This window comes from Mercenaria mercenaria, unplaced genomic scaffold (assembly GCF_021730395.1).
Source record: "Mercenaria mercenaria strain notata unplaced genomic scaffold, MADL_Memer_1 contig_3828, whole genome shotgun sequence".
Lineage (NCBI taxonomy): Eukaryota > Metazoa > Mollusca > Bivalvia > Venerida > Veneridae > Mercenaria > Mercenaria mercenaria.
Genome location: NW_026462006.1, coordinates 27,611 through 53,485, shown reverse-complemented (window position 1 = coordinate 53,485; position 25,875 = coordinate 27,611). Strand labels below are relative to the sequence as shown.

The following is a 25,875-nucleotide window of genomic DNA, read 5'->3' as shown; positions in this document are numbered from 1 at the left end:
AAATGAGACCAAGCTTGTCTCGAACCACCCACACTATTGCTATATCTCTTTGATTCTAACAGGTACGTAAGTTTTGATTCCATATTTAACTTCATATTTTTATTTCGATGTAAAACCAAATCTTGAGGTCCTGTTTGTCAAAATATCGCCTGCACTGTGTTGGTTCGCCGTTAACCCCGTTTGGTTTGCTTTTCTTAGTGAAAGTTACCACATGTGTCCTAAACGTTCCCAACGGCGAGGCCATATGGTGCCGGGTGAACGACGAAGTTTGTGGACTTTAAGTTAGTTACCACATTTATCAATCAATATTTGCAAGCGACCCAAGCAAATTCCTGTTCAATATCCGAGATGGGTCATGCACTGTATCCAAAGGATGGTTAAGGCCGCAAAACTAATATACTAATATCACTAGAGATTTCCTGATATGTTGGTTGAAAAACCCAGGACTTAAATGTGGAAACACAAATCGTAATGGATGAAGATAAAACAAACGATTCAAAAGTATTGTACCGTGAATTGATAATTATATATTAACTAAACCATAAAACTATATAAGTAAACTACAATATTTCACACATGTGTATGTGCAAATACACATATATAAATGTGTTAACCATAATTATGTCTTTTCATTCTGTTTGAGAGCTTACAGTACGATGCAAAATACACAATATTGCATAACATATATCAACATAAAAAGTTCGAATTTCAAAATGATGATATAATAGACATTACATATATATAATGTTATCACAACTTTGACGCTGTTTGAGGGAAATAAAGCCATAACATAATAGTATTGATTTCTTTATTTCAGTCTCTGCTATGTACAACACAATATTCAAACATATAATATTACATATATGTACATAGTCATTCTTAAGTCAGAATTGTAATAGACTTACCACAGATACAAATTATTATCATTACAGGAATATACACATGAGCTGTTTTTTTTTATATTGACTGAACAAAGAAAAGTAGGATATATAAAACAAGAACAGATGTAGGCACTGTTGTGCAAATTAAAAAAAAGAGAATTACATTTACAATCCTCGATCATATGTGGAGTGGACAACTTAAACTCAGATGTAATAAAACTTTACGATTAAAGATTAAGACATGTTAACCTAAATTATATACTATCCGCTATTTAATCTAAACAAAATTATAACTGTTTACATCTCTTTCAAGTTTTAATTACGACTAATGAAATATTGTTAATAATTTAGGATTTTTAGAGTCTTCATCCATTTAAGCTTAAAAACCAAGCCATAAAACCTTATTTTTTTAATGTAAGAGAAATTGTAAACTTTTGGAATCTTTACTTAAAGGAACAGGAAAATAAAATAACGGTAGAATCTTAATATCGCAATGCTGAAAATTGTTTACAATCTATACTATACATTAAGTTAAAGGTCTCCTTGACATGTAAATGTTGGAAATTGTAAGCATCAAAGATATATGAAATAATATAACAATGGTACATTACTTAGCAATATAGTACACAAATAAATGTGGTAAAAACTTTTACATCGTTTAGAAATTTCTTTTGTAGGGACAAAATATGTAACCTATAACATTATTAAAGCCTTTAGGTGGTAACAAGAACTTTTTCATCATCATGTATGCAATCATATATGAAAACGTTGTAGGTTAATGGCCTGAACGTATTTTCTTCAGGAAGATCATTGATAAAAAAATCTGGACCCTGAAAGTTGTGACAATTTAAATTTAGCATTTTATGCCTTAGTGCTTACTAAGATATGTTGAATGATTTCGAAAGATTTAGCAACTAAAGGTTATCAATATATATATCTACCCAGTCATAATCGGTGACGATGAAACCAAGACTATTCAACATTTTCCATAGCCGACAATTTAGTACCAAATATCAATGATTTTTGCATAATATCTACACATGTACGTGAAGTAAGAAGTTAACAAAATATGTGAAATTAATAGTTATATATAATTTTGTCTATAAGAGCCTAGTATAATACATACTACTTCAATGCTTAAAGCGCATACCGTTAAGATACAATATTCAATAATAGGCAAAAATACACACAGCCAACTGCAAACATAGAATAAGATATTTTGATAAAAGTTACAGTAAACAAGTTAACTTGGTAACCATACGTTGATCAGTTGACCGCAAACAGAAACAAACAAGAGGACCATGATGGTCCTGAATCGCTCACCTGTTCCCACGTGACCCAGTTTTGAACTGAGTATGACGTTGTTTTTTCTATTATTTGAGACAGTGACCTACTTTTTGAGCTCATGTGACCCAATTTTGAATTTAACCTATATATCAACAAGATAAAAATTCTGACCAATTTTCATAAAAATCCATTGAAAAATATGGCTTCTAGAGAGGTCACAAGGTTTTTCTATTATTTGACCTAATGACCTAGTTTTTGAAAACACGTGACCCAGTTTTGAACTTGACATCAAGGTGAACATTCTCACAAATTTTCATGAAGATCTTATGAAAAATATGGCCTCTAGAGAGGTCACAATGTTTTTCTATTATTTAACCTAATCACCTAGTTTTTGCCAGTTTCGAACTTGACCTAGATATCATCAAGGTGAATATTCAGACCAATTTTCATGAAGATCCATTAAACAATGTGGCCTCTAGAGAGGTCAAAAGGTTTTTCTATTTTTAGATCTACTGACCTAGTTTTTAACCGCAGTTGACCCAATTTTGAACCTGACTTAAATATCATCAAGATAAACATTCAGACCAACTTTCATACAGATCCCATGAAAAATATGGCCTCTAGAGAGGTCACAAGGATTTTTATATTATTTGACCTACTGACCTAGTTTTGATGGCACGTGACCAAGTTTCGAATCTTTCCTAGATATCATCATGTTAAACATTCTGACAAATTTTCATGAAGATCCATTAAAAAATGTGGCCTCTAAAAAGGTCAAAATGTTTTTCTGTTTTTAGATCTACTGACCTAGTTTTTGATCGCAGTTGACCTAGTTTTAAACCTGACCTAGATATTATCAAGATAAACATTCAGACCAACTTTTATACAGTTCCCATGAAAAATATGGCCTCTAGAAAGGTCACAAGGTTTTTTATATTATTTGACCTAGTGACCTAGTTTTTGATGGCACGTGACCCAGTTTCGAACTTGACCTGGATATTATCAAGATGAACATTCTGACTAACTTTCATGAAGATCCATTTAAAAGTATGGCCTCTAGAGAGGTCACAATGTTTTTCTATTTTTAGACCTACTGACCTAGTTTTGGACTTGACTTAGATATCATCAAGGTGAACATTCAGACCAATTTTCATAAAGACCCCCTCTAGACTGGTCACAAGCAAAAGTTTACGCACGCACGGACGACGGACAACGGACGCTGCGCGATCACAAAAGCTCACCTTGTCACTTTGTGACAGGTGAGCTAAAAATGCCTTTAAAAAGAAGGTTTTAACCCACAATCTCGCAAAACTATGTATAAAGTTTTGCACGTCAGATACATATTTTTTTTAAAAGATTTATTTTTCCTTGGGCCGTTTAACGATAAATAATAAGTTATGTTAAGTTCACTCGTAAGTTTTACCTTTAAACAAAACTTACGAAAGTCAATCAGTTTTAAAAAGCTAACGGATGCATATCTAGAACTAAATATGCAATACAGTTCGTGATATCGACCTACATTAAACATCAAAAGTAAAGATTAAAAGTGATCACTAGAATAAAAGCGCAAGCTTTGCATTTCTCCATGAATGATATTTTTGACCCCAGCACACTGACCTTTTCGCCACAAATAAGTAATAACTTTCACACATTAATACAGTGTAACTGACAAATTTCTTTAGACGTAATGCCTTCAGCCAAATCGTCATGAAAATGTTTCTCTTCTAATTTAATAAAAGTTATAAATAAATTTTAAAAGTAAATGAACATTTTACATAGAACTTCGAATTCCGTAAAGTAAATGAGTAAATAGTTGCTTAATGTTTATGAAATTTTGGGTAGAAAGTTTCTGGCGGAATGGTATAAAGTGATATTTCTTAAAACCAGCTATTTACTTCTAAAAATAAAATCCTTCTAAACTCTTTCTTCACTTTTGATAATGTAGATTGGTGACTTGTTATTATTTCAGTTTATTATGTAATAAAAACAAACATATGTTTATGAAAATGAAAGCAAAACAATAAATCAATAACAATGAATTGAAAATAAACTGAATAAGGGATGCATTTTGACATGTTTTATACTAGTTATAACAAAGTTTTAAAATATAAAAAGGAATGGATATCTTACTTGAAATATAATATGAAAAGATGTAGTTGGAAATGTCCGCAAGTGTACAGTTAGCAGTGGCAATTTTAAATACATGTAATACAGTTGCATTGTAAAACATTAAAACACTATGAAATAAACAAGTGCTACAACTACATTGTTTCAAATATTAAAAAGGTAAGTCTACATTCGGAATTTCCGTAGACGTAAAGTCCATTTCGCACTCTATTCATATTTAAGGCTTAGGTTAGTCGGTTCATACTAATTTAGTATTTCGAACCGGTGTTTTCCAACAATACCCTTTTGCAGTACTGGTCTGTCTGGGATATGTGTTTGACCATGTTACAGGTATTGAAACGAAGAAATTGATTTTATGTTAATTGTCTACATGCTTAGAAATACTTGCTTTCTTAGAAAACACATCTTATTACATTTGTTTAATTAGAATTGTATTAGGCTTTCAAAAAGGATATACGTTTTCTATAATGCATTACTGTATTTAGTTTTCTATTTGCTTCTCTTGATGATTGTTACTGAACAAAGAGTAAGGAATAGACAACTTAAAGACGTTACGTTACATACTTATTATAAGTATTATGGACTACTTGTTCAAATATAATAAGCCCTTATTTTCACGAAGGATTCGAAGGAATAATGTGATTTAATTAGAGAAGCAATGGCTCTTATCAAGAGCAATAGTATTCAGTTTGTGCCATATTTTATCATTCGAACAAACACGTTATTTAAAGTGTAACATATTTATATTATGGCAAATATTTGTCTTCGCAGTCAACGTCGCTGTAGTATATATCTCTTAAACTATGCAATGCTTCCTGATCTGATATTAGTTTCCATGTGTCTGGTACGTTTGTCACTTCCATTCTGTGAAATCTGCCCAGTTGTTTATCATATTTACCAATAAACCATTTCCAGAATGTTGCCTTATCATCCAAAAAATTTGATGGTTCTATATCCCATTCAGGAACAAACATTTTATACGATTTGAATGGGTGGAATTCTTTTTTACATGGTGTTCTCTTTTTTGGGTTACATTTAAAATCGATCATGGCGCATGGTGCCTCTGCATCTCCCATTACATTAACGTGGCATGATTTTAAAAGTATAGTCCCGTTTTTCAGATCAAACGCTCCGGAACATCCCAGTGGCTTATGTTGTATGCATGTGTGGGTACTTACTTCTTCATGTGCATATCCGCGCATGCAAGGTTCACCACAAAAAACGCATATATCGGGACAGCCCCATACGTCTTTGAATATCGCTTTTATTGGATTGAACCCGCTCCACCTAACTGTTTCTTTAGTTGTTGATTTAAATTCATCTAGGACAACCTTTTCTGTGTTTTTTAATTCTGCAATGACCTTATTTTTGAAGTCAGGCACGCATACACGTTCCATTACTTCAAACTCTTTCTCAACGTCATGAAAACAGTCTTTAGGAAGTTTTAATACAGTTAGAAGAGATATGAAATGTTGAAACCATTCTTTGATGGAAAATGTATCTCCTGGAAACTTTTTGATACTTTCAGAGAGGCTCACTTCAATGTCATAGAGATATTTAGAAATTTCAGTGCCGGCTATTTTTTCATACAAATTCTCAGAAAACAAAGTATGCTCAGCCTTTTGTGCAACCCAAGCTTCGGCATAACCTTTTGGGCTAAGTATGTATCGCATAAAATGGTCAAACGATTTCTCCCTTACCAAATCTGTTAACATTTCTATCAGAAGTATATACTTCAGTGACGGCAATTTATTCATCAACGCAATTTTCACCTTCATTGATATGTTTTCTTTCATTTCTACACGAAGATAATTTTCGATTGTATGCCGCATCAAACAAGCGGCAGTATCCTCAGATTTGCGCTTAAGTAAATGTGCTAAAAATCGTTCTCGTTCTATTTCTCTATACTTTTCTAAGCGGGCATTAAAATCTTGCGATTGCCGATGTGCAAAATTTGCCTCTTTAAACCGAAAGTATGAATAGCAGCTCACGTGAACGACAACCTTTAATATACCTGTAATTGTAAAAGTGAAAGAATTCTTATTCTGTCTATTGACTTTTTTCATCGAATCCAAAACAGTATTTAGAAATTGCCTTACGTCTCTATATGATATCGTTTGATTTTTTTGACAAATATGTTCGACTTGATGATCAACAAAAACAAATATACTTTGCACAGCTTCTTTTGCACTGTTAAAATCTGTTTTTAAGAATACCTCTTTCATTCTTCTGCCGAATCCTGAAAAGATGCTTATATCGTTTGTCTGAATTCCAGTTTTCTCAAATGATCCGGACAACATTTTGATTTCAAGGTTTTTCTCTAAGTAATTATGGTCTGCTAGACATGATTGTAACTGTGGTTCGTGATTTTCGTACATGTCTCTTAGACAATCAAGAAAGTCTTCCTTCAATGAATCTTTTGGATCAAAACTCGATGAGATATCTGCTCCCAACGATTCTTCCACAAATAATTTCCATACTTGTTCAAATTTTTTATTTGCGTCTTCCTTAATAATATCCTTTCCCACTAGTTCTTTTTCAAGCTTTAGTAACTCTCGTCGAAGGCCTTCTTCATGTTTTATGCAAAGTGTGCTAATTTTAATATCAACCTCTCTATTGTTGCATAATCTATCAATTTCAGGCCTTCTATTGGCAACCACATCAACACAAAATATGTTTATACGTTTCATAGAATGTTCCTTCCACTTTACCATTATATCTTTGTAATTGTGTTCGGTGAAGAACTTTTCCATATTTTCAAGTGTTTCTTTTTTAACCTTTATGATTAACTGTTTCATTTCCGATATCACTTGTGTATTCGTTCTGATTAAACTAGAAACATTGTCACACCGAGCAAAATCATTTTGCGCCTTTTGAAATATAATACTATCGAATGAACATTCTAAAGAACAAAGTTCGTCCCTCAATTTCTGTTCTAGTTCAAAGTAAGCTTTTTTTTCAATGCTATTACGAAAAGAGAAAACAAAGTTTTCAGCAAGAACACCTTTCCACAAATCTTCTATATGCAAAACAGTATCCTTGAGAGTTTTAAACGACATGCCTTTTTTATTGATTGATTTATCCACTAAATGATGCTTTAATTCTACCGCTTTTTCGCAATATTTTTGATTAACAGTGTACATAGGTGGGTGACCTTGCCAAACATTAGGTAAGTACCAGACATGTGATTCCGGGTTAAATTCAATTACATCATTAAATGTAGTAATGCCAGAGATACCTTCAAAACAAGCTGCTTCTTCTGTTGCTTTATCTAGATTTTTTACTGACTGTTGCAAGCCTTGTTTCAATTTTGCAGAGGCTCGCATATCAGAAACGTTTTGATGTATAAAAAAACAACATTTAAGAAGGTTTAATCGTTCATTTGCAAGCTTCAGCCTCAAAAAGGCATGTGATACTATTTGCAATATATCGCGCATTTCGCTTGAATTTTCGCCCATAACATTTACCATTAAAATATCCCCAATACCGGTAATAATCGTCGACATTTCATTGTCCCTTCTATACCCAGTGTCGAGTGTGTCAAACAGTTCTGGTGCTCTTACGCCCTCCGTATCAATAAGAAGAATATATTCAAATGGTGGTTTCCTTTGGTCGGTGATACTCTTCCGCTTAACCTTAATAATCTGCATATGCATTCCTTTTGTGCATCGGCCAGAACTTGTAGGAAATTTTAAACCAAACATAGAATTAAGTAAAGTGGATTTTCCAGAACTCTGTACTCCTAAAACAGAGACAGCCAAAACGTTTTGCTCACCTATTAGTTTATGGATGTGTGTTAGTACTGATTTGATCCATTCAGTCGGCAAATAAAAGCTGTTTCCGTCGAGCAGTTCCAATGTACATCCGCCTGCCACTAGAGTTGCAACAACTTTAGCCAAGGCCGGAATTGGCGGAAGACCTATAGCTTTATGATCTGTTTTAGAGCAGATCGCAAAATCGGATATATGCCCAATTTCGCGGAAGATATGATCAATCTCAAGGTACGTAGAATTACTGTTCTTCGGAGTGACTGTTCCGTCCTTTATATCTTCAGAACACCGAAATGACTGATTGACAACTGCTCTGGCACAGGTTCTCTTTCGGCGCTCTAAAAGTATCTTCATCCAACTTAAAAGATAATGAATGTATGACAGGTCATTCTCATGCTCGATGAGACAGTGGCTAAATGATTTGATAGAAGGAGATATGCGAGATTCTTGAAGATCTCTTAACTCTGATATCCTAGTTCTAATGACTTCAAATGAGCCACTGTCCTTATTTCTATAACTTGCTTTTACACAGACACCCAATTCTTTTGAAGTAGTGTTTTGAATTGGTGTCACAATTTCAGCCCATTTATCTGGTGAAGATATTTTATCCATTAATTCTATGATAGAGTTAGCTGATTTGCACGCCTCATTACAGCACTCATTTTCGTCAGTTTCTATCGACGATGTTCCTAATCTGTCTTGTAAAGATCGTGGAGTGACAATCGAATCACTAAAAAGCAATTCAGATATTGTTTCTCGCGTTTCCGTTATGATATCAGTATAATTCTTTTCATCGATTTCTGAGTATGTGGAAAAAATCTGCAGCAACATTTTGTGGCGGGATTTGACATTTCTTACAAATGTTTGCAACATTCGAAATGTTTCGCCATCAGGTGGACCTAAAGGGCCGTTAAAAATCAATAAAACTGTTGAAAAACGTTTAATTGTTTCTTCTAGCAAAGTGCTGCATATGCCGAAGGCATTCGAATCAATAATTATTGCTATCACATCAGAAATTCTGGAGATGAAATCACAAACGGGATCTTCAAAATCTGTTTTCACGTCGCCTCTCAAATTTAAAAGCAAAACCGGCTGCTTTAAATTACTTTTGGCCCTAGACATTACAGGCAGGACAAACATTTCAACATACCCGCCTGTACAATACCTTGTACTCATACCTAATGGTCGATCTTTGTGAAAGAATGTGTCGCACCCTTTATTACAGAGAAAACCATTTAAAAGATTAGATTTAGAAAAGTTTGGTCTTCCAAAACGAGCAAAAGAAACGACATTAATCGGTAGGTCAAGTAACTCAAATTCTTCCATTTTACCTACACCATCGCTAGTCTCAACTACAAGTGAACGGAGTGGCCAAACGGACATAACAGATTTTGTGGATGGGTACTCTGTATAGATAAAGGGTAAAGCAAGTTTACAGATGTAAAGCTTTTGAAATAAGAGTTGCTTTAGCATAGGATCACAACATTGAAAAACTAACAAAAATAAATCCAACGGGCTAATCTTACGATTTTCTTTGCGCTGATACATATCAAGCACTGATCCTCTTGATTTTGAATTAATGTTTTTCCTGGTGTTATAAGACTCATAATCCATAGCATCACTGTTACCAGACAAAAGCCTTTGTAGAAACATGAAAGGTATGTCGTTATATTCATATGTTTTACTTTCATCATCGGAAAGGTCCATTTGGATTGCTTCTGAAATCGTTATCTTTGTTTTAATCTGTTCAGTCAAACCGAGTTCGGTAATTATACGTTTTAGTTCAGCAGCATTCCATGATACAGCTGCGTCCTCTAAAACAAAACAAAAATGTCCATGTTAATCATCTGAAATATTGATAATGTATGTTACAGTCATTTGTCATTTTGAAACAAGTTTAGTCGATAAAATATTTTATTTGGTCAAAAAGCCGTAGCCGGAGCACTGAGGTGAATATTTTCTAAACCCTACGTTTACTGTAACATAATTCCGCTTAAGAATTATTTTCTCTTTGCGAACTTCATGTGATCAGTTGCCTAGCCATTCTTGCAATGATGCAGGAAATTACATCTGAGCTGATACCAAACAGTAAGATGAATTAACTGGTATTAATGAGTTTGTGATATTATTTTACTGATTATTAAACAGTATGATCAATAACAACTTTCAAACTATGTTATAGCTTATAACGGTTTATTTACCGTTCTAAATTTCATAAATGTCGAGTGTTTTATTTTTTAATTCAATATAACTAGAGTTCTTCAGAGGTCTTGGATTTTGACACAAAATATACTTTCTTAACGTGCTCGGAATTTATGTATTTATTCCCATTCTTCTGTGTTTTTTATAATATATAACAAATTTCAGTATAACTGCACTGGTAAAGACGCATTGTCAAATTGTTTTATTTATCCTGAAATGTTGAAAACATTTATTCTGGGAATTACAGTTAAACTTCAATGGCTCGAACTCGGATCTTCGAACACCCGGGATCGCTCGAACTCTTCGCCCGGTCCCGAATTTATTTCTTCTTTATTCTATATAGTTCTACCTCGGATCGCTCGAACTTCGAAAATTCGAACTCTCGAACTCATTTGGTGGTCCCTTCGGCTCAATTACAGTGATAATTACACCTATTCAGTCGAACAGCCAATTTGTCGCCGGAATGGCTTGTGTTTACAAAGTTTTTCACACCTCTGCCTGACATTCGCCAAGCTTCCCCTATAACCGGCGCGTGCGTAATTTTCACAGGCTTATGTAATTAGCGTCGGTATACGACAAACAAATTAAACAAAGTGACTTTCGTTCACTGCAATGCTTTTAATGGGCTTTGATTAATACGAATAAAATTATTTAAAATAATAGAGCAATGTCGGTCTTTATTTTTTCTGCATAAAAACGGGAGATTCAATGTTAACTTTCATACTGCTTTAGCATAGCTGAATAACTAAGTAAAGGACCCGGAAACGGGGGGATAGCTAAGTCGGCTACTGGAAAGCAAGGAACAAAACGAAAATAAGATCAAAAAACTTTAAAAACAAAATATATAACGCTATCATCAAATGTGAAAAACTCAATCTCATGTGTTAGAACTATGTACAAATCTCTCTCCAAATTAGAGTTCAACAAACGTTCGGCGGTTCAGTCCACCATCAAGGGATTATTCAAAAAAATAAACTGTATACTGTACATGACTCACTCATGTCACTGATATTATGAATAAACTGACGTAGTTGTGTAGATTTCATGTGTCTATTTATAGCCTATGTCTACATGTGACGTCATTTAGTACTGTTTTCAAATATTTCTGTGTACATGTTCGTGAATTAATTGTTTGCGTTTTAACGTGTTTATATTTGAAAATATTTGCACTGGACTATGATTCATAAAGGTTTGCTATTCATGTCTTCTTATTTGATGCTGTCTTCACCAAATTCTTATGAATATATATTAGTGTTTTATCTATGTTTTTTTTCGTATCTATGTCATGTTTGAAAATAAATAATGTATGCCATGTTTTGTACAACAATCTAAACCATTTTTTAAACAAAAAGAAATTCAAATAAATTTTGATGCTCTTTTATTTATGCAAAAGCAATACGGGATTAATGAGTCATACTTTATCATTTATTTGGAAAAGTATTTTATATTTTAAAAGAAGAATATAAAATGGATCCTTGTTTTGTGTCAATTTTGAATCATTTGGAAATACGGATCAATGTAGAAAGAGAAATATCATCGTATTGTATACTGGAAACTATCGTGTGATAAAATGGACGTTTGTTCAAATAACTGCAGATGAACATCATAATATTTTTAATTCATTTAATACATTAAATAATAATTAAAACAAACTGTTACAAATCGGACATCAATGGTCAAACAAAATGAATTGAGAGAAATAAAAAAAAGTCGTTTGATATCCCTTTTAATTTTTAGAAAAGCCATAAAAATAGTGTAAATAAATATTAACAGAATTCAACAAAACAGGACCACTTATCATTTATTTGTTATTATTATCTTTATTTTATTATTAATAATAATAATAATAATAGTCGTAAATTTCATTTTTAAACTGAATTCTAACAAACTATATCATGTGTTTGTAGTACATTTATTACTGACATTATGCAATAGTTTACCATGACAATCATTTTTTCGTCGTAAATTGTGTCATTATTGTATGTTGCACTTTGTGTTAAATATCTCGTGATGACCTTGTACAAATAAATTATAGAAATAGATCAAACAAAACGTGGCTTCATTATGGAAAGAGCTTAAAAGTTACCTTTTGTGTTTTGGGATTTGTCAACTATTTCGTAACATATGTCTGAGCCTTTTTGTACCTGGTCTGCTGTTGAGGTCAGTTCGTTTGCAGAAACTGAAATTGAATATAGAAGCATTCAAGTGTTTTTCTGCTTTCCAGGCCTACACGAACAATAACATCGACCCTAATACTTTATACGCATTTCACAAATTTTGAAAAAAATATTATTTTCGTATTACTAGCATGTCCTTTCGTTTAATACTTCACAGTAGGTATAATTTTGCATATAAGGTAATACATAATGAGCACAAAATATGAATGATGTATAATGGGAGCACAAGTTTTAAAAATAAATTCTTCCAGATCAGTTGCTATAGGTTCCAGGGGAAGTAAGCCCTGCGTCGAATTGCCACATTAAATGTGAGAAGAAAATTTTACGATTTGTATACCGAAACAGCGGACATGTTATATTTTACATGTTTACACTTTTAATAGAAACTATAATATTATTTGATTAAAGGGCAGTTTGTTTGTATGTGTTGTTTTTTTTTTGCAGTTTTTATGTAGGGATAATACACGTTTTTTGTGTATTAACGTCTGCAGAAGCCCGCGGGATTGTTTGTGACCGAGTCCTTCTGCAGAAGCCCGCGGGATTGTTTGTGACCGGGACTGAAGGTCGAGGTCACAAACATATCCCAAGGGCTTCTGCTGATATTAATACACAAAACAAACGTGTATTGACGCCATTCTTGCATAAAAGAACATGACACAATTACTAAACTTATTGTACACGGGTTCATACGTGATGACCTAACGATTCCGGTACAGTTTTTATTTTCTGTTATTTGGAAACGGTAAACGTGTTTTAAATAGCCGTAACTGGGGCCCACATATCAACAACACTATCATAAGCATGATTTGAGGATTTTTGAGCATATTATTTCTATTTATCCTTATTAAAACATGACATTACCCATAATTTTGCATATTACCTAAACAATTGATAAACAGGAACACAATTTTAAAAATAATAACTTTACATTCGAATTATTTTGAGTACGAACACATTTAGAATACGGATGAGTACGAACGTAGTATTTCCTCAAGCTCAAACAGAGATAAATTTGACAGTGATAACCACTGCGCAAAACGATCGCAGAGAATTCATTATAGCAAACATTTTGATAAAAGAAACATCAAAGTTTTGCGTAACAGTTATAAAAAACCAAACAAAACTATCGATAACATTTTTTTCTGGGGAGCCTCAACCTAAAGGATTCAATCAGATAAAAATTATGCTCCAACACTGAAAAGTTATGGCCTTGCTCTCTGCATTCAAAAATAACCACAGGACAGAAGTAAAACCTACCTACATATTTTCCACATTATGTAAATAAAGAATAGATGCAAAATAAAGAACATTTGCCACATGTAACTCAGTATTTTTAAAGATGTCTAAACCTTCACCCTTCTGTATGAGAGGTTACATTCACTTTAAACAGCAAGAAATGGCTAACTAAATGAAGTATTTCCGCTTTTGTACAACAAATCAATATTAAGTCTTGAAAAAAGTTTATCTTACTAGATAAAAGAAATAATAATGAAAGAAAAAACGCTTTGTTCTAGCGGGGCTTGAACCTACGTCCTCCTGAAAGCTTAGTTAAAGTAGGTTCTGGTTGGAATTGAATACTCCTTAAAAGAAGGAGGTACACTATTACGGGTCCATCAATTTACCTAACCATCGTATTAGGGAAGGAACAGGACTAGACCATCATCATTAACAGTCCGGTTTCCCTCAGATCGACAAGAAAATCGCCCCTTCAGAAAAAGCATGTTCTGATTCATCACTTTTTATTTTACGCAAAGGGTGTCTATTTTACTGTTAGTTTGTATATGAATTTGAATTCAAATTTTGCTGACGTATTGTTTTGTTCAGATGATTTTTATTTGACCGATAAGCCGTAGCCGGAATTTTCAAATCCGTAAAATTTGAATTGATTTGTTTCTGCTTTAGAAATCCCTTCTTGCGATATATGACAAGTAGGTGGGTTTTAAGAATTGCATGATAAATAGAATAACAGACTACTGTCTTTTGATATAAATGTTATCATGTGAGGCTGATATGGGCTGGCATGATTGAGGTTTACATATCTACCAAGCCTTGATATTAAAAACAATTAGCCTGTTATTTTCTTATTATATGGTTCATGTTGCAAGCCGCCTAAACAAACTTATTTTGTTGATCTACGAGGATGGGATCAAATGTAATGCAACCAATGGTGTTAAATGACAACTAAAGGTTGGATTAAGAAAATCTTTATCTCAAACCTTCAAAGTAATCTCCTTTGACAGATACACAACGTCCAATCCTTAAAAGCTTTCTGATAGTCTTTTTCAGGTATATCACTAAGGAGGTTAAATATGGCGGCCCCCAACTTTTGGCGGGATGTATATTTTTTGCCTGCAAGCTTTTCCTTGAGACGAGGGAAAAGGAAAAAGTCACAGGGGGCTAGATCCGGATAATAGGGTGGGTGTTCTAGAACATATACTTCCTGTTCATTCAAAAACGACGTCACATCACAATCCCAGCCTTGTGATTCGATGCGTTGTCATGTAACAAATGGATGCCTCGGATACCCGTCTTTGGTCGACGTTTCTGGAAATACTTGCGAAGCTTTTTCAGAACTTTTTTATTATAAAACGTAGCATTCATTGACTTTTCTTTAGGCACAGGAACTCGGGTGGCGAGACCTTTAGTAGTGAAAAATATGGCATACATAACCTTTGTACACTTGCAATCCTTTTGGTAATGCAAGGCCTTCTGGCATTTTTGGTGAGCCATATTCGGTTACTAATTTTTTGATGCGGTTCGAAGAAATGTATCCAAGACTCATCACCTGTTACTACATTCATAAATGTTTTTTGATCGTATCTTTGAAACCTTTTCAAAAGCTTGCGCGCCATCTTAACGCGTGTGTGTTTTTGCTCATCAGTGAGCAAATGCGGGACCCACCTAGTATTCTTCTTCTTCAATTGCAAAAAATTTCGCAGAACGCGCAACACAAATGCTTTTGAAATGCCAACCATGTCCGCAGTCTGCTGAGAAGTATATCGTACGTCAGAAAGTACTATTTGTTTGATTTTTTCAAGAATCCTTGGACTACTTGCAGACTTACGTCGACAAGTTTTAGGCACATTTTTGACAGACTCCACGCCTGCACAAAATTTCCTAACCTCTCTGCAAACTGTGGAAAAGGACATTTCATTACTACCATAAACAGCACATATGTCAGCATAAATGTATGAACCTCTTCCGAGTGAAGCCTAAGTCTTAATGTAAGACCTAATTTCGTTCGCATTTTTTTACACTTTTACCAACGTTTTGCCTAACCGCCTACGAGTAGGGTTTGTGCAAATGTGAATTGTGGGCGAGATATTGTGTCTACATGTATAGTTTATACGTCGATTGAAAGCTATTACAATGGGGAACTTTGAATTTTGTACTCGCGCTAAAAATATCGGTTATCAATAGCCAGTGGCATTACTTTTGATCCCATCCTCGTATTTAATATGTTTTAGCATTTTTTTTCAGACCTGATACTGAATGGTATATTCTAGTTCGTTTTAATATCTGTACTTTTAGGAAAAATGTCTATATTGTTAAAACAGGCTCTTCGTTAGATACGTTAATACGGTACCATAAACAAACATGAGGAACAATACGTCCTCCTTACTTGCGTTCAACCTACCTTGTGGCAGTACACTTTCTGTGGCTAATAAGCTTGATACATTTGCATTCACGCCGTCCCCGTCTGTAGACGTGAACTCAGTTTCAACTTCCTCTAAGTAATGTGCAAGGTTTTCTTGGTCCGATTCTTTCAGAGCTGTCTTTAACACGTTATAAGCCTCTGCACCATTTTTACTAATTTCAGATATAAAAGCGCCCATACGGTCTGATATCGTTTGCTCTTTCTATAATGAAAATTCATAATATTCTAATAAAAACATGAAATAGATGAAGTTCTGACATTTTCTGAACTTGAGTGTATAATAATGACAAGTTTTAGTAATGCTATTACAGAGACGATTGTCCAAATAATGTCATTTTTGCAGTGTGATATTTTCACTGTTTTTTTTTATATATCCATTACTGTCTAAACAAACACAGACAGGAATATCAACGTTCCAAGGAAACCCTCTAGCAAAGTATGTATGTATGTGTATGTAACCGATAGATTCATAGATGAAAAGATAATCACATTAAGGAACACAAAGGGGCATCGTCATGGAAAGATCAGTTGCAAAGCAAAGCTGCTTCACCTGGCTATTTGCGTGCAAGTACTCACGCTATATTCCAACTTTGTTCAAACGTTAAAGAGTATTGTAAATGAAAGTTTTCCCCGCCGGATCAATTCCTTATACTTAAGAATTGAATGGTGTTTTTCTGCGGTTCATCGATGTATGAACAGTCAGGAAGTTTACACCTAATTTGCATAAACACCGAGGTGTTTATGTAAAAATTAGGTGTAAACTTGATGACCGAAGGTGTTTATGTAAAAATTAGGTGTAAACTTCCTGATAGTTCATACATCGATGAACCGCAGAAAAACCCCATTCAATTCTTATAATTACAACTTTCAAATCTTCTTTAATTTGTTTCCTATTTGAAAAATCCAAACTTTTATACTGAAATGCAAGCTTTAAGTATACTTGCGGTTACGCGTATTAATTTCTTCGTCATGGACGCAAGCGAACGACTCATTTGCATAAAAGCAAAAGAAAGATGGCCGACATCAACGTCGCGATCGTGACGGTCTGGAGTTTTAGGCTTGATTAAATTAAAATCGGATTTTTTGAGGTTGCTAGGATGGAATTTGTGGTTTAACAACTGTAACTTTTATCAAAGATATTCTATTTTTATGAATATAACGTTCAAGAAATTCATTTGAAAGGATGATTGGAGAAAACACGTGTCAGAGTCGGTCAGTTACACTGACAGCTGGAATTTGGAAGTTATATTTTTGGAAACTGGAGCAAGGAAAAAAATTGAATGTATGATAGTGATAGGTAAGGAATTTAATTCATTATATGTCTGTTTATTGCAATAAAATGTATTTACATTTCACAAATCAATAAAGGTGGAAAAACTCCACAAATTGAACTCTTTTTTTTTTTGCCAAATTTTGCGTGGCCTTAAAAATTAAATTTAATTACTAAATTAATTCATCTGTTCACATGTGTTTATATCAATTTATTTCTGTCAACAGGTCAACAAGTATTATGTACCCGTGTTCTATGAATTAGATCAGGTATGGAAAATTTAGCACTGGGACAATGAATTGTTACAAGATAACAAAGTGAACATAATTCTGAATCTGTTTTTCAAATTGAAATTGTGTTTTCAGTTTTAATAACTGAAGAATCTGAGCTTAATTTTGAGTATTTAGAGTACTTTGCAGAGTGAATGTGCAGTTGTTAACTGTGCATGAAGACGGATTAAACATTCCCATTCCGGAATCTTGTTGGCACATGGTGTATTTTTATCTTCATAGGTTGGATTTGGACCATCCGAGATGGGAACCGGAACTGCATTTGAATTTAGCTGAGAATTTTCCTTGGTGCCAGTTGATAATCCGATGAGGATTTTTGAAATTCATTTTCTGCTCTGTTTGTCTTTTCTCTGCTGTATGACCAAACAGATGCTTCGTTACGATATCCGGTCATAAGCATTATACGCCGGAGCTCACATCAGGCATCATCTAGCCCCTTGGTTGCACTAGCACGAAGGCAGTGTGCGGTGTATCAGAAAATGCAATGGTACCGTACAATAACGAACAATCTTCGATGTTTATGTCAATTACTCGTAAACTTCTTGACAGTTTATACATAATGGACTGCAGAAAAGTAACATTCAATTCTTATACCTGTGTGAAATGTTTAATATTGATTTTTTTATTAGAAGCTAATTTGGTTTAAAAAATGGAATTGAAATTATTTGAAAACAGAGTTACCGTGTGTCAAGACGTGCATTTCTAGAAATATCGCCCAAATATCGCCCATAAAACTGACTGGTGAATTGTTTGATGCTGACTGGTTTAGTGTTGTACCAAATCTGACAAACATGTTTACATGGCAAAATAGCTTTTCAGCATTTGGGTCACAGTGAGCATACCAGCCTTCAAGTTCTGAATAGGACAATTTTCACTGTCACCTTCTATAGCATAAATTTTCTTTTCCTTTGTGATGTCACTTTGATTTTATTTTTCTTTCACTTCATGGGTCAGAGAAATGTACTCCCTGCCTTCCTCATCAGCACAAATCTGAAGGCTGTTGCGGTTCAACTGTGGGTGAAATTCAAGATACTGCAGTACCGGAATCAAACATTTTTTTCTACGCCTAATTTGTATTTGTTTATGACCATGCTTGTTAAAAATTAAAATAGGATTTTATGTAATATTTTTGTGAGAATTTTAGTGGGCTAATTAGAAAAAGGAGGTAAATCAGCTTTAATGCATAGTTGATTTAGTAGAATGATTACTGAAAATCCCCATACCAATTTCTTTTCCCATCTTAACGCTCCGTTTTAGCTGTATAAACCAGAAATCGAAAAATAATCTTATGTTTTTGCTAGCATATTGCAGTTCCACTGGCCAGATAGCTCAATTGGCAGAGCAACCCAACACTGTGGAAATTACATATGGTAATTGGTGTTTTGGGGAGGTTCCAGGTTCGAATCCTGGTCTGGCTGTGCAAACTGTCATGTTGTCAAGACAAGATTAACTTTCTTCAGTTTCTATGGAAGATACCGATAAAGTATAAAGATGGATTTTTTACTTAATATATTGCTGTATCACGGCATTTACCTTGAAATAGATTTATTCCCCACTTGGTCAGTATTTTGTTTTGTCTTGGGTAGGGGTGTAACAATACATTGAAATATTGATGCATTGCGATCGTGAGTGTCCTGATAGTATGCATCGATAGAATAGTCACGATCCAATAAAAATCGCCAATAGTTCCTTCTACAATCAATAGTTTCGATAGTTTTGAAATTTTAGTAAATACAAAAATGTTTAAATGACCTGTTTATCTTAAATGAGAAAAATTACTATGGACATGGAGAAAGTAGGCTACTCGTATGATATAGCCAACTTTTCGGTAGGGCACTTCATTTAGTGCTGGTACACCTTAGTGAAGTTAGTCTGATCCGTCAGTTTTCGTCTTTTTCGATGCGTCGGGTTATTAAACACGTTGACATTCGCAACAAAATGGCCAATTCGATGAGTATACCTTGCATACGTTTTTTGTTTTACTTATTGTTTCAAAGCCAAGGAAGGCAAGAAATAGAAAAAAATGTCAAAAATATTTAATGTTTGATTTATTTCTGTGCGTTTCAGTTTATACAAACATTTCAATATGTATTAACAGCAATTATAAACAGTGCTCGAAAGGAAAGTATGTTAAACGAACGAAGTCAAAAGTTATAAAAAGAGTTTAATTACGGTGGTACAGATTTGCCATAGATGTTTTAATATTTATACGCGTATTTAACACATGCACATTTATTAGTCCATGTATCGCAATAGTAACCTGCAATAGAACAGACCGCATTAAGTTTTTCAGCAATACTGTATCAATAGTATGGCAATAGTCCAAATTTGCCTCAATAGTCACCCCTAGTCTTGGGGGTATATTTGTTCTCTTTGATTTTTTCAATTTCTCCTGGTGACAAAGTTTGAAATCTGGATGGAGCAGCAGTTTGTGTTACATGTATAGATTTAGCTTCAACATATAACAGTTTCTAGTTGTTCTGCATCCCCACCCACCCCCCACCCCAACCCAAAGGTGACAGCTGTAGACTCCGGGTTGTTAGTGGTTTCACTTTCAGTTTTAGTTTTACTTTCGATTTCAAGTTCATCATCGAAAGGCCTGAATGTCCTCGGGAATTTCTTCTTGACTACTTTCATTTGGCTCATACAAAGTGCCAAATGAAACAAAATCTGATTGTTGTTGTTGTGCAGACGAAGTTTACAGAACGGTAGATGCGACAGTAATGTTTATATAAATGTTTAATAAAAGATTAAAAGGGAGTAAATAAAAACAAATAATTCCTATTATATATTTATTTTCAGTTCCATGATTTATGGTCAGAAAATGTACTAAATCGGCGAATTGAAACTGAAAGTGCGTGACCCAGAAACGAAAAAGTAGTCCGTAGGATTATGAATATTAATTAGATCTAATGAATACGTGACGGCTTCATTGAGAAATGAAAGTTGGTCACGTGTGCTGAAGCAGCTAATCAGAAACGCGCAAATCTATGAATTGAGTAATAGTTGTAATTATATCACAATGGGAAAGTTTGACTGTTAAAACCAGTTTTAAATTTGTTTGCATAGCTAGTAACTTTTACAAGCAAGTGCTGTTAGCTGTAAAGATGTGCACGACCTTTGAATGCATAATGATTATATAAAAAGGTCAGTTTAAGTGGAGATAAGCTTATTGTTGATGCTTATGTAATGGTGAGGAAACCGTTTGATTAAGTATTAAGTAAGTGTTAAGTCAAGAAAAGAAAAAGAGGAAGATTTTTAACCATCCGCCTTATTCACCTGACCTGAGTCCCTGTGACATTTTATTTTAATTTTCAAGACTTGTGAAAATGCTTGTGAAAGAAATATAAGTCCAGAAGTTCTCTTGGCAGTGCCATTTATCAGTGTCTCAAACAGACACCAAAACAAAACTATATATCAGCTTTTCGCAATTGGGTAGAAAGGTTACAAAAATGTGTTTCGTTAAAGGGGGGAATACTGAAGGTTTGTAATAAAAAGAAATTGATAAAACGTTGCACTTAATAAATCCGAACCCAATGAGAGAACTGTTTTTACGACCCTCGTACAAAGGGGGTAGATCTATAATTATGTGATTTATGAAAGTGGAATATCTTTTCATAATTCGTAGGAAAAACTTGTAGTAATCAAAATTGAAGAGGAAGTATATATGCATTTGTTGACGTAAATTCTTTCTAACATAAATCATGATGTTGCAGATGATAAGCATAACTTTTGATGACAAAGCGGATAAACTCAAGTACAGAGTAACAGTAAACTAATATTCTTTTCATCCTGCATATTCTCTAAAAAAGTTCTTCTTTTTTTGCAAATCTGCGCTAGCTTTACTTTTACATTGATTTGAAACATGTCGGCATTGACGAAATGCATATACTTTTTGCACATTGATGTCGATTACAAACCGTGATTTACCTTTTGTCCTTTCCCTGAATTTTGAGAGAAAGCAACCTTTTTGTATCTGTTATGCCTTTAGTGTAACTTACATTTATATTTTCACGGGTTTAAACGTTTTATCAATACTTGTCCCGTAAACTACTTTCAATTTAATCTTTATTCTAGTTTACGAAATGAATGTGTTGCTGACAAATAATACAAGTTAGAAAATGACACTAAAATGTGTCGACTGCTACAAAAAAAGCTTACTGTAATATCTTTTAGTTGGTCAGTTGAAAGTATGCCTTTTGTCACGAGACTAATCAAAATTCTATCTAAATTCAGCTTCTCGGTGAAGGTCGGTAGAACTTTTGTCAAAACGCTTGTATGTATGGATTTTTCTTCTGAAAATAACAAAGTAAACAAATTAGGAAATTGAATAGCAGACAGTAGTTTAACTACTTAAAATTATTTTTAGCATTAGATTCTCAAGAGTATGCTTCATCAATTACAAACACATATCTTTCAGAAATTTTACCGTTACGGTATAAACTGAGTAAATTTATTTGTTCCCATTTTATGCAGGACTAAGCATTTGAAAATATGCTTTCCACACTACAAAAAACATTGATATTTAATCCCACTTTTTATGCTTCATTTGATTTTGATATATAGCGAAATATGTAAAAGTATCCTAGCAGGTAGATTGACGTCCGGTGGACGGATAGCTCAGTGGTTTGCACACTGGCCTTCCAATCCTGAGGTCGGGGGTTCGATCCCCGGCAGCTACTCGGGAATTTTCAGAAACGCTTTTCAGTGTTTCCCACCCAACTAGAGGTGTACTGGTCAGGAACCCAGGCAATCCTTGCGTGTATCAGTGCTATACACCGGGCACGTTAAAGAACCAGGCTGTCTATTCGAGCTAGGCTTAGTTAGCCGAACAAGCCTGTATCTGATTTCTGATCTCTCTGTCGTGGGGGCTTTGTCTCGCTCTGTCCCTCTGGTCAGATCGCTCTGTGTCTGTACTAGTAGAAGATGAATTATGCGCCCTGTGTGGCTGCATTTGAACTATGTAAAGCGCTTTTGAACGTGAAATTGATCATGAAAAGGGAGATATATAAATATGGTATAATAATAATAATAATAATTGACAAGTATCCACAATGATACTAGTTAACTGGATATCTCTGCATGCATTTATGGCATTGTTGTTACTATTTATTTTCATTTCCTGACTTCAGGCTTTGAAATGGATGTAAACAAATCCTAATCGTCTTATCCGTAAACGTTTCATAAAATAGGGTTATTATAACAGTAGCTGGATCTGGGATGCAGTATTCGGCTCGAGTGGATTTTGCTAGATCGGATCTCACGAGGCGCGCAAGCGCCGAGTGTGATCCGACCTTGCAAAATCCACGAGAGCCGAATACAAAGTCCCAGATCCAGCTACTGTTATAATGACCCTTTTATTATATACCTTTACCATTTTGATTCTTGTTTTGTTCTTGAACGAAATCTTCAATGTTTATCGATATTTATTGGAACTTAGTGAAGTTTTTATGTGCGCTATTTATAGAAATGTGTCGTGTCATGCATATTAATGAAAATAGTCTGGCAGCATACAATACGGAAGGTACAATACGGAATTAAAAAGGTACAATACGGAATTTTTGTCTGTGTGTTCATATTTAATTGTAAAATACAAGCCGATTTTTTACAGAATTTATTTCGGTATATAATAAAGTTATTTACTGTCACAACTCAGACACAACATTCACTTCGTTCTTCGCTATTGACAAAAGTGCCGAACGGTCACAAAATAGATCGACAGTCAAATGTTCACCAATGCACTATTCTGAATAAGTCGCAGCAACATGCACGACGCATCAGAGACACTCCAATCACTAACTTAGTCAACGACATTATCCTTGTAAGGGATAATTATTTCATTGACACTCTTCGCCGATATAATCCCCTAAAGCGTAGGCACTAGCCTTAGATCTGCTGGGGTATTCGGCGGAGACAATTTTTTCTCTTGTAAAGTATGACATGCATGCATGTACTGATTGGTAACTCAGCGAAAGACAACAGCGATCATTAAGAGGATGGAGATTCGTCTAGATGCTTGCCAATGTATCGACTCTTAAAGGCAAAGAAAATCTCCTATATAAGTGACCCCCCCCGCCCCCCAAATACCAGACTTTTTAATCCCCAATATACAAGATCCTGTCTGGTCCAGTCTGATAAGGGTCCATAAAACCCCTGTAGACTTGACATGTAGCCTAATTATTGTCAGAGAATCATAAATTTTATTGCCTACAGGTAAACTGGTTATTTCCTGTGTTTTGCATTTTATTAATTGAAATGCTGTTGTTTTTTTTAAGTCTTTTTTCAGCATGTACACAAAATTATTTTAATTGATAAGATACTAATTTTGATTGCTCAGTCATGTTGAGTAATGTCCTGGCCAATTAAATTATAACTCTTATAGCAAAGCATTTCTCACTATAAAATAATTATTCAAAACTTAATAAAAGAAATTACAAGTTTGTTTATTCAATGATTATGATCTTTTTATCAAAAGTAACAAAATAAAAAAAAAAAAGATAATTGCTGGATTTTATTAGAAATTAAAGAAGCGTTCAGTTGCATTTTTAATAGATAAAGAAGGTATATAGACAGAAGGATGTTATATATTAAAAATGCTTAATTCCTCTTGTGTTGTCTAAATAATGTTAACTTTCTTTTATGTATAATAAAATCCAGCAATAAAGATATATCATTGTTCGAAATACACAATAATTTATTACTTCTAAAAGCTATGTGCCTGAATGCATTTTTTTTTTTTATATTTTTGATAATAAAAAGCAGCAATAATGAGATGTAATTGTTAAAAAACTTACTTTATTAAAAATATGATAAAACACTGTTGTATCTTATCACTTTGTTTATTTAGCCCTAATTCAATCAAGCTTTCTAAACTCGTTATAAAGGTGAGAACTGATTTGCTATAAAGGTGAGAAATATCACCTGCAATTTATTTACTGCGCAGTAGCTATACAGTAGCTTATTATGATAAACAGAAGCAAGTCTACCAATGGTCCTGACTTGTGTATTGGCCCTTATTGCCAATACGCAGACCTTATCATCTCCATAGGCCACATACCAGGCATACCAGAATCAGTGTCTTTAATATGTGTTATAGGTGACATTTAGTTGGTATCTGGTCATAAATAGGGCATCATATTTATCAGCAGTTGGCGTCGGCGAAAAGGACGTGTGCTGCATGACACTAGACATCGGTTCCAAATCAAACTAAACCGTTGACCCTACAGCTCAGACAATACAAAGAGATAGTGAACCGCAAAGTCCAAAGAATTAATTCTTGTATAAACACTGCGCGCATGTTATATTAGACTAAATTCTGTCAGTTTTTGTTGTACCACTTGATTACAGTTGTATGTCAAATACTTAATTTTTACAAATATCAAGACTGAAACATGACGCCAATAAAAAGAAAATATTAAATTCTTAAACCAAAAGTAAAACAAACTGGAGATGATTGAGAGCATGCAGAACGTAGAAAATACCGATTATTTCTTTTATCGCTTTCATCTTTCTGTCATTTAAGTGTTGTTTGTCCAATTCATTTTTCTTAGTCAGTCATGTTCACTGTAATCTAACAAGTTTAGTATGTACCGCATGTTGTACAAAATTTTGTAGAATATTTATTTCTGACTATATCATTATTTCACTTGTTTTATCCATATGCATATTATATGCCATTGATCATAAATAAAACTGAAAAAAATGAAAACTGAAACTATTAATACGTCATATGTTTTCTTATCATTTTTTAAAGCCCGCCTGCTTAAATCAGTAAGCAACGCACAGCTCTACGGATCGCCGTGTCGTGAGTTCGATCCCCGGGCGGGTCATATCTTCTCCTCGACGATTTGATAAAAAACATTGTGTTTAAAATTATTCGTTCTCTATCTCTGATTTATGTAGTGAAATTATCAGTTACTTGTAGAGAAAAGGTTTGTACTGGTACAGAAACACTGGTTAGGTCAACTGCTCGCCGTTACGTGAAATAATATTGACAAACGGCGTTATCAATATATATATATATATATATATATATATATATATATATATATATATATATATATATATATATATATAGCAGTATTCTATATTTGCACAATGAATATGTCCTTATTTCATTAATTATTTCCTTTTGTGATATTTATGTAAAGCATATATATTACGTATCTATCACCTGTTGTCATAGTAAAAAGCATCTATCTATCGATCGACTG

General features: G+C 33.9%; 1 protein-coding gene across 1 annotated transcript in view; it reads right to left on the bottom strand.

The window, feature by feature from the left end:
- Positions 1 to 499: 499 nt before the first annotated feature.
- LOC128553443 (interferon-induced very large GTPase 1-like) overlaps positions 500 to 25,875 on the bottom strand; it is a 32,602-nt gene continuing 7,226 nt past the window's right edge. The window contains exons 5-8 of the mRNA XM_053534593.1: positions 21,824 to 21,957; positions 16,082 to 16,304; positions 12,354 to 12,446; positions 500 to 9,879 (exon numbers count right to left, since the gene is read on the bottom strand). Coding sequence (XP_053390568.1) covers positions 5,042 to 9,879; positions 12,354 to 12,446; positions 16,082 to 16,304; positions 21,824 to 21,957 — 5,288 coding nt within the window. The 3' untranslated portion in view covers positions 500 to 5,041. The remainder of the gene's footprint in view (positions 9,880 to 12,353; positions 12,447 to 16,081; positions 16,305 to 21,823; positions 21,958 to 25,875) is intronic.